This window comes from Triturus cristatus, chromosome 6 (assembly GCF_964204655.1).
Source record: "Triturus cristatus chromosome 6, aTriCri1.1, whole genome shotgun sequence".
Classification (NCBI taxonomy): domain Eukaryota; kingdom Metazoa; phylum Chordata; class Amphibia; order Caudata; family Salamandridae; genus Triturus; species Triturus cristatus.
In genome coordinates, this window is record NC_140589.1 from 1,392,439,844 (window position 1) to 1,392,453,083 (window position 13,240).

Sequence of the window (13,240 nt, forward strand, 5' to 3'; positions counted from 1 at the left end):
GACCCCCCTTTTTTCTCGGCCCTCGCTTGACGAATCACCCCGAGACTTTCAGGGTAGGAGCTGAACGGAGCGCCCCATTAGTTTTGAAAATTTCGCGAGGATTCGTCAACCAGCGCCAAAGTTTTTCAAAATAGAATTTTGAGATTTCCTATGGAAACACGGTCCTAACTATAACTATCTACTGGCGACCGCCAGTAGATAATATATATTCACTTAAAAAACCATAGGTTTCACATAACTATAACTCGCGCGCCCGCAATCCACTGCTCATGACGTCACATATTACATCACTCATGACATGGTCAGTGGCATCACTCATGACATCACTGATGACATCATCCTTTTGATAGAGTTGCGGTCGCGCGAGTTATAGTTATCTGAACTAACTATAACGGGGGAATTTCATTGGTTTTTACGAGTGAAATGTCCACCTAACTATAACATGTGTGAAACCTATGGTTTTTTAAGTGAATTTGCAAGGTTTTTTAAATGCTAATTCCTAACTATAACGTGTGTGAAACCTATGGTTTTTTCAGTGAATTTGTAAGTTTTTTTTTAATGGTTTTTCACCGTGCGCTCAACCCGCGATTTTAAAAAAAAAATGTAAATGTTTTTTTCTGCCTTCGGGGTCCTTCAGGGACCCCCTGACAAAGGCTAGGGGGTCAGGAACTCTCTACCCTGTCCCCTTTTCACGTTCGCCACCTTCCATTTTCACTCTCGCACTCAAAACAAACAAAATGGCGGCCGACACTTCCTGATTTCGACCGATTCGAACGTTGACTGACATGTAACCACCAATCAGAATTACGCTCGCGCACCGTGCGCGCACGGTGCGCGGCTATAGATATTTATGTAGTTCAACTGCAATTTTTTCAGGAACTACTGAACAGATTGACTCCATATATGCAAAAGGCACATCCCTGACCTGAGGACTACCTCTTTGCCAAATTTCAAGTAATTCTGTTCAGCCGTTTGGGCTGTACCTTCGACTAAAGGTCCTATGGGAAAATGCATGGGGAAAACGCGTTTTGGGACCCCCCTTTTTTCTCGGCCCCCGCTTGACGAATCCCCCCCGAGACTTTCAGGGTAGGAGCTGAGCGCCCCATTAGTTTTGAAAATTTCGCGAGGATTCGTCAACCGGCGCCAAAGTTATTCAAAATAGAATTTTGAGATTTCCTATGGAAACACGGTCCTAACTATAACTATCTACTGGCGACCGCCAGTAGATAATATATATTATATATATATATATATATATCTACTGCAACTTTATGTCTTAATTCTTCTAAGCATCTAACAAACAAGGATTTATAAAGGCTTTCTATGCTGTCTGAACCATACACTGAAGAAACAATACTGGATGTATACAATACAATATTTTCTGTTATCACCTGAATGAAAATAATCAGTCATACATATTAGTGGCTAAATGCCAAAGAAGCTATATTTAAAACATACTGCTGGAGTAAATGTTCATAACAAGTAATTGCCTAAAGGCTAAGCTTTCCTTTAGCAGACTCCAATAGACAGATTTAATCCTACTCGACCCCCACCAAGTTTTCATGTTCGAGGAGATAAGTGGACCACAGCCTGGTGACTCCTGGCACTTCGATTTACCTAACCTAGCTCAAGGAGACAAATGTCTCCCATTCTTGAAATCATACGTGCTCTTGAGCACGTAGTAGGTCAGATATATTGCTGGGCTATAACTTTTGATTGAGAGGTTAAGCAAATGATTCGCAAACATCAGCAATCACGGGCACAGATAATGGACTGAAGGGACTTGCAGGCTTGCCCAGTCCATTGAACTGTAACCCTGCCTAATTCCCATCCTAGACATCACAAAATCTCGCCATGGAGATACCAATACTGCTATTGGCATACACAAACTGACTAGTTAGCACTACAAGGACATGACTGTGCAGAGACCACTCAAAGGATAATTACAGTCAGGATAGTATACCCGATCTTCCCTGTGACTAAGCAATAAAGAAGCCCCCCGAATACACTGAACAACTGTACAAGGCATTGATACATCAGTGACAATGGGTACGACTAATCTGCCTCCAGACCAGAGACCAAGAAGGCCAAAAATGGTATGATAGCAACTACTTCTGGACCGATTATAGCATTGTTCCAAATAGCAGTGCTGTGGGGATGCCCAGGAAATAATTAGTGAGATGGAAACACAACAAGTCATATATAGCACTGTGCTGGTCCTAAGTAGAGACCACCTGGACAAAAGAGGCAGCCCCTCACATGCACTCTATAGAAGTCTGTAGCAACTGGCCTTTAACTCTCAGTTCTGTCTCTAGATCGTTTGGTGACTAAATGTGTTTTTTCACATCATCCATCTGTTCAAACCCTTGTTCATCTAGAAGTCATATTGCTACAGATTCTATATTAACAAGGGAGGCTACTGCTGAGAGTAAACTCAGCAACTTAGAAGTGAGTAAGTGCATCTAAGTCACCAAGAGAAGTACAGTATTTTGGTATTAACCTACCTGGTGACTGCTCCAATTCAGAAACATCACTGATACTTTCAATCGGATTTTCACCTTCAGAAAGACTTCTGTTACTCTGAACAACAGTTTTTGGCACTGGGTGGTCCGTTTCTTGTTTTTCTGAAAATGATGAAAAGCAACAGACATCTTTCATTATTTCTATTCTATCTACAATCAACTTGAGCAAAGGTTCAGGTATCAGACCATACATGGTTACATATGAAAATAATTGTACAATTTCACACCTAAAATGCTAATAGGGAAAAGGGTAATGTATCTCCCACCGGTGCAATTCGAAAGGTCTAATTAAAGTGAATTAGGAATCAGTCCTCTTCTTATTTGAGGTATAAAAATTAATGGCTCAAATTTCGTTTATTGGCATTTTATAGAACACATACACTTACCTGGATCCAGTGACCGGTGAGGTGAGGTACTAGAAAGGGGGTCACCCTAGAGAGGCGGAGGGGATTGGGTCAAGGGGGTGTGGAGAATCTCACAGTGGTGCGGGTTTGGCCAGTATGAGGAGCAGTCTTCTCAGTGGATATGAACAAAGACTAATCAGCAGATACGAGTCTCGCCATCCGTCAATAGAAGCACCCTAAGATACCAGGGGCAGGTAAGTTCACATTAGTCTTGGGCTAGTAAGTGGATGCATGAGCCTCACATTTCATCGAATTGTGGCATCTTGCATTCTACGGAGGCTGTGAGCTTTTCCATAGCAACAATGTCCCATAGTTTGTGTAGCCAGTCTGAGTGGACTGGAGTGGTGTTCGTGCCCAATTTAGATGTGATGACTAGCCTTGCAGAGCAGAGAGCCATTGTCATGGCTTGTCCCCGGTCAGATCGAAGTGTATATGTCAGTTGGTTGGGGAGTCCCAGGAGAGTGTAGCTGGAGAAATGAGGGCTATCCGTTTAAATGTCATCAGTATCTTTAAGCACTTCCTCCCAATATTGCTTGAACTATGGGCATCTCCAGAGGAGATGTGAGAGTGTTCCTATTTGGCCACAGTTTCGTCAGCACATTCCTTGAATGTGAAGGAGCATTGTAGCTCAGATTCCCAAACACAGCTGAGCCAGTGATTTGTTAGGTTCAGAAAATGTATTCAGAAAGTTTTAGATGTCAGAGAGCAGGCATTTATCGTCAGCTTTAATGATCAGATATTTTTCAAATTTCGTCAGCACTCTGGAAGTGTGCATGCGAATAGAGGGTTGAGTTACCCAGTGTCTGGGTGTTGATTTGGTTGAAAAAGAGGGAGAAGTGCCTGAAAGGACTGGATCCTAACAGAGTTTGGATAGGCTAAGCCTATCTCTGAGTTGAGAATAGTCCCTAGTTACAGTTGGATCTGGAGGGGTTGGATGTGGAATTTAGTGGCGTTAATGGTAAACCCTAAGCGATGAAGGTCTATTGCGACCTGTGTGCATTTGTGGTACTGCTGGAGGGTGGCAGTTTTGATCAGCCAGTCTAGGTATGGAAAAACATGGACGGCCTCTCTGTGCAGGTGTGCAGCCACCACAGAAAGGCATTTGGTAAACACCTGGGGCGCAGTAGTAACCCCAGAGGGGAGCACTTTGAATGAACCTGAGATACTGGCACATGGCAGTGAGGACAATACCAAAATGGCGTCCGTTTCATCACTGTCGAGGCATGGTGGAGAGACGCTACGGAGAAAAAAGTGTAGGCCCTGAAGGTCAAGGCCCTGTAGGTGCCGCTGTAGACCAGGACCCTGCTTGAGCAAAGTAATCAAACTTGGATCAGAGAAAGAAACTAAAGGAGACGCAAGTGAAGTATAATACAGATGGAGCGTAGGAAACCGTGTGAACCGAAAAGAGCACTGCAACTGTTTTGGCCCGGAGCAAAGGTGCACACATTCGAACCTGAGAGCCGAAAGAAAAAATCTAACAATGGAGTCGGTGACCATGTACATTATCACCAAGAGGAGGAGTCACAGTACCTCGTGACTCGAAAAACTTTTTCAAAGAAAAACAACTTGCACACATCCGGGCCCAACTGGGCCGAGTTGGCTCTATGTAGAACTCCACGGAGTTTCCTAAAAACTCAGTAGAATTCCGCTCCGCTCTGCCCCCTGCATGCAGCATGAAGCAGGCAGCAGACCTGGAGGTTTCTTGACCCCCAGACTGCCACCTGCTTGGGTTACCTGCTGCGTTATCTGCCGTGCTGGGAACGCGGAGTTCAGCAAAAACTCAGCGTGGCAGAGTTTGCCCCTGTCACCCACCCCATGCAAGGCCACCGCGGCATACCTTGCGCATTCTCTGCCGTGCCTGGGCTGTCCTCCTCCTCCTCCCTACACTGTATGTCTTGGGAGAACTGTGCATGCATCCTTTCCGGAGCATAACCATGGCTTCTTTTCTGAGAAGTTTTAGATGAGGTGGAAGCCTCTTCAGAGGCGAATGAAGCGGTGGGATCTTTATGAATTCTAGGGTATGACCATACTTTACTATGTCCAGGACCCACTTGTCCAAAGTGATTTTTCTCCATTGGTCGAAATATAAAGAAATATTTGCCGCACTGGGGTTGATGCGTGGCCAAATTGTTGGAGGTGCTGGGGAGGTGTCACTGTTTTCTAGCATTGTCCCTGGTCTGAGGGGGCTGCTTGCTTCTGTTTTGCTGTTTGGGGTAAGCAGCAGCTGGAGGGGCTCTATAAGATTGCTGTTGTTGATAGCCATATCTATATTGGTAAGTCTGTGGCTGGTATTTCTGATAGTTTCCATGAAAGTAATATGATACTCTGCCACGGGCTCCTCAAAAGGGTGTCTTTCTATACTGGAGTGTTCCTAAAGCTTTAGCTGTATCTGTATTCTTCTTTATTGTCTGTAAGGTATTTTAAATGTGTTTGCCAAACAGTGCGTCCCCATCGAATGGCATGCCTAAGATCTTACTTTGCACCTCAGGACGAAAGGTGGTAGGCTTGAGCCATCCTTGGCGGCGGACAACTGCTGTTCCAGCTTGTTGCCTAAAACCTAACAAAGCCAAATCCATAGATAGGTCTATATTTTCCGATGCTGACCTTTCCCCATCTTCCTTGCGTCTTGTTTTTTGTCGTCCGGCAACAAATTGAGGTACGGTGTAACATCAGACCACATTTGGCAGTCGTATCTCCCTAGAATTGCTAAGGATTTGCAGCAGGCACTGACGCACCAAACATAGTGGTGAATCTCTTGCCAATATTGTCCAAGCGCCTTGCATCCTTATTGGGTGGCACTATAATGGGTACCAAAGGATTTCCGAGATCCCCGCTGCACAGCCTGGGAAATTACTGAATCCAGCTTAGGTTGTCCTACCAGGCATGCAGGTGCTTCGTCGGGGAGCTTGTATTTTTTGTCAATTCTTGGAAAGACTGCCGGCACTGAATAGGGATTCTTCATGATTTTATCTCCTTCTTACCAGATATGCTCAATGATGGGAATTGTACGGGCAGATTTTCTGATTTGGTCCATAAAATAATATAAGAAACAGTCGGCCTGCTTAACAGGCATGGGTAGGTGGAAATGATTTGCCACTCTGTCCATAATAGCATGAAAGCCCCCAATATCCTCAGGAGGAGAATCAATTGCTTGAGGAGCTGGCGGAGAAGGTGTCAAAATTAGGTAGTCTTCCCTCTCATCTATGGTAGTAGACAGCTTAGGGATCTCACCTTCCTCAGCGACATCATCATCATCATCATCCTGTGGCATCTGCTCTTGTGGGACCCACAAAATAGGAGGTAGAGAAAAAAGCGGCCAACTTTTTATCTGGCAATTGCTGAGTTGTTAGAAGAGAGCACACGTACTCTGTAAAAACTGCCCTCACCCACAACAAGTTGTGGCATGCTTCATCATTGGGCTGCTACTGACGCCTCTGCGCAGACCAACGCTAGAGGCGGAGCAATAGGGAGGGGTAAACTATACAACAGTGATACAAACAAACAAAAAAGGCAGGATCCTTAAGTGCAGAAATAATGAGTGTTAAAACTGGCCCAGGAATATCCCTATAATAGTTTTATTCCTGGATTCCCTAGTCAGATTAAAAAGGTATATATAAAGACATATATACACCCAATGGATAGTGGTGGAATGAGTTAATTTAGGTGCTCACCACCCCTCCATTCTGCATAGCGGTCAACATGTTTCTGCCGGTTCAAGATCAAATTTCCGGCATTCTTCAGGACAAGTTAGATCCCTATGCCTTTTTTCAAACCCCTCTTGCTACCCACATTCGTGGGTTTATACTCCACCTGTAAGTTTGGAGTCTTTGTTGTAACTTACTCCTTCACAGTAGGAACTGAAAGGTAAAAGACACGACAGTAACTCTTGTTTTCACAACAAATACAGAGATAATATTATAAAATGTGTGCTCTCAAACCAACAGAAGCAAATGCCAACCACCCAATCGGTGTGACCAAACATTTGTAACATATGTGGTGCGAATTCCACCATCATAATTCAACGGGCAGACACTGGCCTTCCTAATGGTATATCTGTCAGCACATAGTTTGTGCTTAATATCCATTCAACTGACATAACTATACTCCACATACAAGAAGAAACGTGCTGAAACAAGTGAGAGAAAACATTCCAAAATGCCAAAGTGCTATCAAAAGAGATCTGGGTGCTACTTCCCATCTCTTGATCAAGGATTTTCATATTCAATCATGTAGGGGCATGTGATGTACCACCTATCCCACTTCTTACCAGAGTTTATCAAGCAAGTTCCTGGAACAGGCACTGGAGTAGAGGGCGACCCTCTGTAGTCACACACTGTAGGAGGGAAATCACAAAATGTACACCATCCTTCCATTTATATTTCACTCCGGAAAGTGCCTACATTCCTAGGGTGATGATTTCCCTTAGTGTACTGGCGAGAAGTTAGTATCAAGACCATACTATACGCAATGTCATGCTCGTATTTAAAAACGCTTAACACCCCCTGTGTGCGCGTGGGGCTCTGGGGACTCTAGTTACAAGTTTGGCCAATGCGCGTATTTCACCCCCCATGGTAGACGAGAAGGGCGCGTATATCAACCCCCATGGTAGACGAGAAGGGCTTCCCCTTCTGCCAAGTGCCTCCTTGTCTAAGGTTACATTCTCGAGTGTTAGAATTACGTACTCGAATGAATGTAGTCCAAAATATTAGTAATGTATTACTTCCATCAATCCCTGGAATCGTCCCCCTTACTTCGTCAAGAGTGGTGCGCCGCCCACGCATTCCGTCTCTCCTGGTGCCGTGTAGTTGCCTCTCGCTTCCATACCCTTCGCCTTTTCTCTTCCGCTCGCATGTCACGTGATGCGTGCGTGCGTATGTCGTTGCACGCATAATGTCATCCGAGTAGCAGGGCACCCATGAGGCTAGACCGCTAACCTCCCTCATTTACCAGGGTTTAGCGTCTATCATCCACGTGCGGAAACAACCCGTTTTTATTTTAATATCACATAATGCGTGCATAAAACAGCACGCATCGCAACGGGGAATTACACTAATTTTAAAATATTTTATACCAGGTTCAGCGTAAACACGTTGAGAGTACTCACTCCCCTTTAAACATTACGTATAGATAATTCATCAATACTAACACTGCCAGTATTTGGAAAAGGAACTAAGGTTTTAATCTCCTGGCCATTATCATTAGAGTGTTGTTGTCTCTAAATTACCTAACCCCACAGATCCCCTAATCTTTAGGATGTAATCACCAGTGCGGGGTCATTTTCTACCTAGGGCAAACCAAGGTATATCGTCATTTTCTACCTAGGGCAGACCAAGGTATATCGTCATTGAGTCCTGATTCATGACTCTTTGTACGATATACCCATTTCTGCTCACGCAAAAAAAGGAACTGTGAGGGGTCCCTTGTTGATGGTTTTATAGTGGGTTTATCCAGAACAGTCCAATATATGTCCTGTATTGTGTGACCTTTTTCCGCAAAATGCAGCGTGAGGCGTGTGTTGGTCCTGGAGCACCTAATGTTACTTCTATGCTCCATGATCCTCACCTTGACCTTTCTACAGGTCATCCCTATGTAAATAAGATTGCATGGACACTTGATCATATAGATTACGTTCGACGGGTTACAGTTGGTATGTACTCGCTGTTGCCAAGGGTATTTTAAACCCACGTCAATCTCTTTTGTATTCCTGGTCAGGGAACAGACATCACATGACCCACATTGTGTGTGCCCAGTGACTGGTGTTAGAAATCCACCAGCCCGAGGAGCCCCCCGGGCGCTGTTCTGTGGACGAGAGTGAACTAATTGATCCTTAATATTTTGCCCCCTCCTAAATGCAAAGAGGGGTTTCTCAAGTTGTAGGCCACTGGAGTTTAAAATGCGCCAATGTTTCAAGATGATACGTTTGATGGCCGTAGAAGAAGTGTTAAAGGTAGTCACACACACTATTTTATCACTTGTTGGTCTTTCCACTTTGGTTAACAATGCCTCTCTAGGGCAATTCCATGCACGCTTCCGGGCTCGCCTGATAATTTGTTTGGGATAACCTCTTACATCCAATTTTTCTGCTAAGCGTGCTGCCTCTGCCTTAAATTCATCCGGTTCATTGGCAGTATCAGACCCCTAGACCTTTCATTTTACATCTGGCTGAGTTAGCCCTTACTCGAAACTTTTTTGAGTTCGACGGAGTGTTGTATTTACAAACCCATGGCACTTCGATGGGTAGTGCTTTTGCACCGAGTCTAGCGGGTCTGTACGTTGCCACTTTTGAGCAAAAATACATCTTCAGCTCAGGGAATCCATGGACTGATAACATACGTGTCTGGAAACGATTTATAGACGACGTCCTCCTCATTTGGAGGGGGAATGAGGCATCTATAAAGGAGTTTTTGCGATGGCTTAATGCACAAAATCAATTTTTACACTTCACTAACACTATTACTAAGGAAACTCTCCCTTTTTTGGATTTGGTCATCTCTCCAATGGAGGGAAAATTATCAACGAGAGTCCATCACAAAACCACGGACAAGAATGGACTCCTACATTTTGGGAGTTTTCACCCCAGAGCCCTGCGGGAAAACCTAACGGTGGGTCAGTTCCTGCGACTCCGCAGGAACTTTTCTGAACCGGATGAATTTAAGGCAGAGGCAGCACGCTTAGCAGAAAAATTGGATGTAAGAGGTTATCCCAAACAAATTATCAGGCGAGCCCGGAAGCGTGCATGGAATTGCCCTAGAGAGGCATTGTTAACCAAAGTGGAAAGACCAACAAGTGATAAAATAGTGTGTGTGACTACCTTTAACACTTCTTCTACGGCCATCAAACGTATCATCTTTAAACATTGGCGCATTTTAAACTCCAGTGGCCTACAACTTAAGAAACCCCTCTTTGCATTTAGGAGGGGGCAAAATATTAAGGATCAATTAGTTCACTCTCGTCCACAGAACAGCGCCCGGGGGGCTCCTCGGGCTGGTGGATTTCTAACACCAGTCACTGGGCACACACAATGTGGGTCATGTGATGTCTGTTCCCTGACCAGGAATACAAAAGAGGTTGACGTGGGTTTAAAATACCCTTGGCAACAGCGAGTACATACCAACTGTAACTCGTCGAACGTAATCTATATGATCAAGTGTCCATGCAATCTTATTTACATAGGGATGACCTGTAGAAAGGTCAAGGTGAGGATCATGGAGCATAGAAGTAACATTAGGTGCTCCAGGACCAACACACGCCTCACGCTGCATTTTGCGGAAAAAGGGCACACAATACAGGACATATATTGGACTGTTCTGGATAAACCCACTATAAAACCATCAACAAGGGACCCCTCACAGTTCCTTTTTTTGCGTGAGCAGAAATGGGTATATCGTACAAAGAGTCATGAATCAGGACTCAATGACGATATACCTTGGTCTGCCCTAGGTAGAAAATGACAATATACCTTGGTTTGCCCTAGGTAGAAAATGACCCAGCACCGGTGATTACATCCTAAAGATTAGGGGATCTGTGGGGTTAGGTAATTTAGAGACAACACTCTAATGATAATGGCCAGGAGATTAAAACCTTCGTTCCTTTTCCAAATACTGGCTGTGTTAGTATTGATGAATTATCTATACGTAATGTTTAAAGGGGAGTACTCTCATGGTGTTTACGCTGAACCTGGTATAAAATATTTTAAAATTAGTGTAATTCCCCGTTGCGATGCGTGCTTTGTTTTATGCACGCATTATGTGATATTAAAATAAAAACGGGTTGTTTCCGCACGTGGATGATAGACGCTAAACCCTGGTAAATGAGGGAGGTTAGCGGTCTAGCCTCATGGGTGCCCTGCTACTCGGATGACGTTATGCGTGCAACGACACACGCACGCACGCATCACGTGACATGCGAGCGGAAGAGAAAAGGCGAAGGGTATGGAAGCGAGAGGCAACTACACGGCACCAGGAGAGACGGAATGCGTAGGCGGCGCACCACTCTTGACGAAGTAAGGGGGACGATTCCAGGGATTGATGGAAGTAATACATTACTAATATTTTGGACTACATTCATTCGAGTACGTAATTCTAACACTCGAGAATGTAAACTTAGACAAGGAGGCACTTGGCAGAAGGGGAAGCCCTTCTCGTCTACCATGGGGGTTGATATACGCGCCCTTCTCGTCTACCATGGGGGGTGAAATACGCGCATTGGCAAACTTGTAACTAGAGTCCCCAGAGCCCCACGCGCACACAGGGGGTGTTAAGCGTTTTTAGATACGAGCATGACATTGCGTATAGTATGGTCTTGATACTAACTTCTCGCCAGTACACTAAGGGAAATCATCACCCTAGGAATGTAGGCACTTTCCGGAGTGAAATATAAATGGAAGGATGGTGTACATTTTGTGATTTCCCTCCTACAGTGTGTGACTACAGAGGGTTGCTCTCTACTCCAGTGCCTGTTCCAGCAACTTGCTTGATAAACTCTGGTAAGAAGTGGGATAGGTGGTACATCACATGCCCCTAGATGATTGAATATGAAAATCCTTGATCAAGAGATGGGAAGTAGCACCCAGATCTCTTTTGATAGCACTTTGGCATTTTGGAATGTTTTCTCTCACTTGTTTCAGCACGTTTCTTCTTGTATGTGGAGTATAGTTATGTCAGTTGAATGGATATTAAGCACAAACTATGTGCTGACAGATATACCATTAGGAAGGCCAGTGTCTGCCCGTTGAATTATGATGGTGGAATTTGCACCACATATGTTAAAAATGTTTGGTCACACCGATTGGGTGGTTGGCATTTGCTTCTGTTGGTTTGAGAGCACACATTTTATAATATTATCTCTGTATTTGTTGTGAAAACAAGAGTTACTGTCGTGTCTTTTACCTTTCAGTTCCTACTGTGAAAGAGTAAGTTACAACAAAGACTCCAAACTTACAGGTGGAGTATAAACCCACGAATGTGGGTAGCAAGAGGGGTTTGAAAAAAGGCATAGGGATCTAACTTGTCCTGAAGAATGCCGGAAATGTGATCTTGAACCGGCAGAAACATGTTGACCGCTATGCAGAATGGAGGGGTGGTGAGCACCTAAATTAACTCATTCCACCACTATCCATTGGGTGTATATATGTCTTTATATATACCTTTTTACTCTGACTAGGGAATCCAGGAATAAAACTATTATAGGGATATCCCTGGGCCAGTTTTAACACTCATTATTTCTGCACTTAAGGATCCTGCCTTTTTTGTTTGTTTGTATCACTGTTGTATTGTTTACCCCTCCCTATTGCTCCGCCTCAAGCGTTGGTCTGCGCAGAGGCGTCAGTAGCAGCCCAATGATGAAGCATGCCACAACTTGTTGTGGGTGAGGGCAGTTTTTACAGAGTACGTGTGCTCTCTTCTAACAACTCAGCAATTGCCAGATAAAAAGTTGGCCGCTTTTTTCTCTACCTCCTATTTTGTGGGTTACTGAATTCTTGAGGAGGATGAGGTAGAGATTTTACCTTCTCCCCATTTTTCTTATTGAGAGTACTATCTGCTCTTGTGGCACAGATACAGGATCCTGAGCCTCCATCGTGGGTACTGAAGGCGCTGCTGAGTCTTGAGCAGGCGGGGGAGACCTTTGCTTCTCCAGAGAACCTGCTGCAGCAGGGAAGCGAGTGTGGTAATCATGTGGCATAGCTGTTAAGTCCTGTACTAACGCCCTAGGCAATTGAATCATGGGCTCTTGGTGAGGAATAAACACCTATGACCTTTCCATAGGTTGATGGTAGTGTGTGCCATAATATTATTCCTCATCCTCTTGAAATTTTACGTGGAGTTGAGAGGGGCTGCGGGCCAGACTGAACAACCCATAATCCTCAGATTCCGCCAAAAATTGACTAGGAGGAAAAGGACAGCTGTACGAAGGGTCCTGGTAGAAACCTCTCGACGACGGGATCGTCGACGAGAACCCAGATTTCAAAATTAGGGTGAACTGTAATAAAGAAGGCCTACTTTGTTGCGGTGTACCCGAGATCTTCGTCGCCGGTGAAACGGACACCGTCGATGTTGAAATAACTGTTGTCAATGACGGAGTAGTCATCGTCGATGCTGTTGATGGCAGAACTATTGTCGATGAAGTTGTCGTCGTCGACTATGATGGCACTGTCGTCGATGGGAGTGTCGTCGACGGAAGAGACATTGACAGAGGCGAAGGTGTCGTCGTCGGAGGCCTTATCGGCGGTGTAGGCTCTGACGGCGAAGATGTTATCGTCGGCGATAGCCCTTTCTTCGTCGATGCTTATGTGGAAGATGCAAGCGTTGATGTGGA

The 13,240-nt window shown here is 44.7% G+C and overlaps 1 protein-coding gene across 10 annotated transcripts in view; it reads right to left on the bottom strand.

The window, feature by feature from the left end:
• The window catches only part of KIZ (kizuna centrosomal protein), a 765,937-nt gene that overhangs the window by 224,948 nt on the left and 527,749 nt on the right, over positions 1-13,240 (bottom strand). For 8 of the 10 annotated variants that reach the window (XM_085612398.1, XM_085612396.1, XM_085612395.1 and 5 more), the window contains one exon: positions 2,505-2,624. The exons of the other annotated variants lie outside the window; for them this stretch is intronic. In XM_085612398.1, the coding sequence (XP_085468524.1) occupies positions 2,505-2,624 (120 nt within the window). The remainder of the gene's footprint in view (positions 1-2,504; positions 2,625-13,240) is intronic. 10 annotated transcript variants of the gene reach the window in all.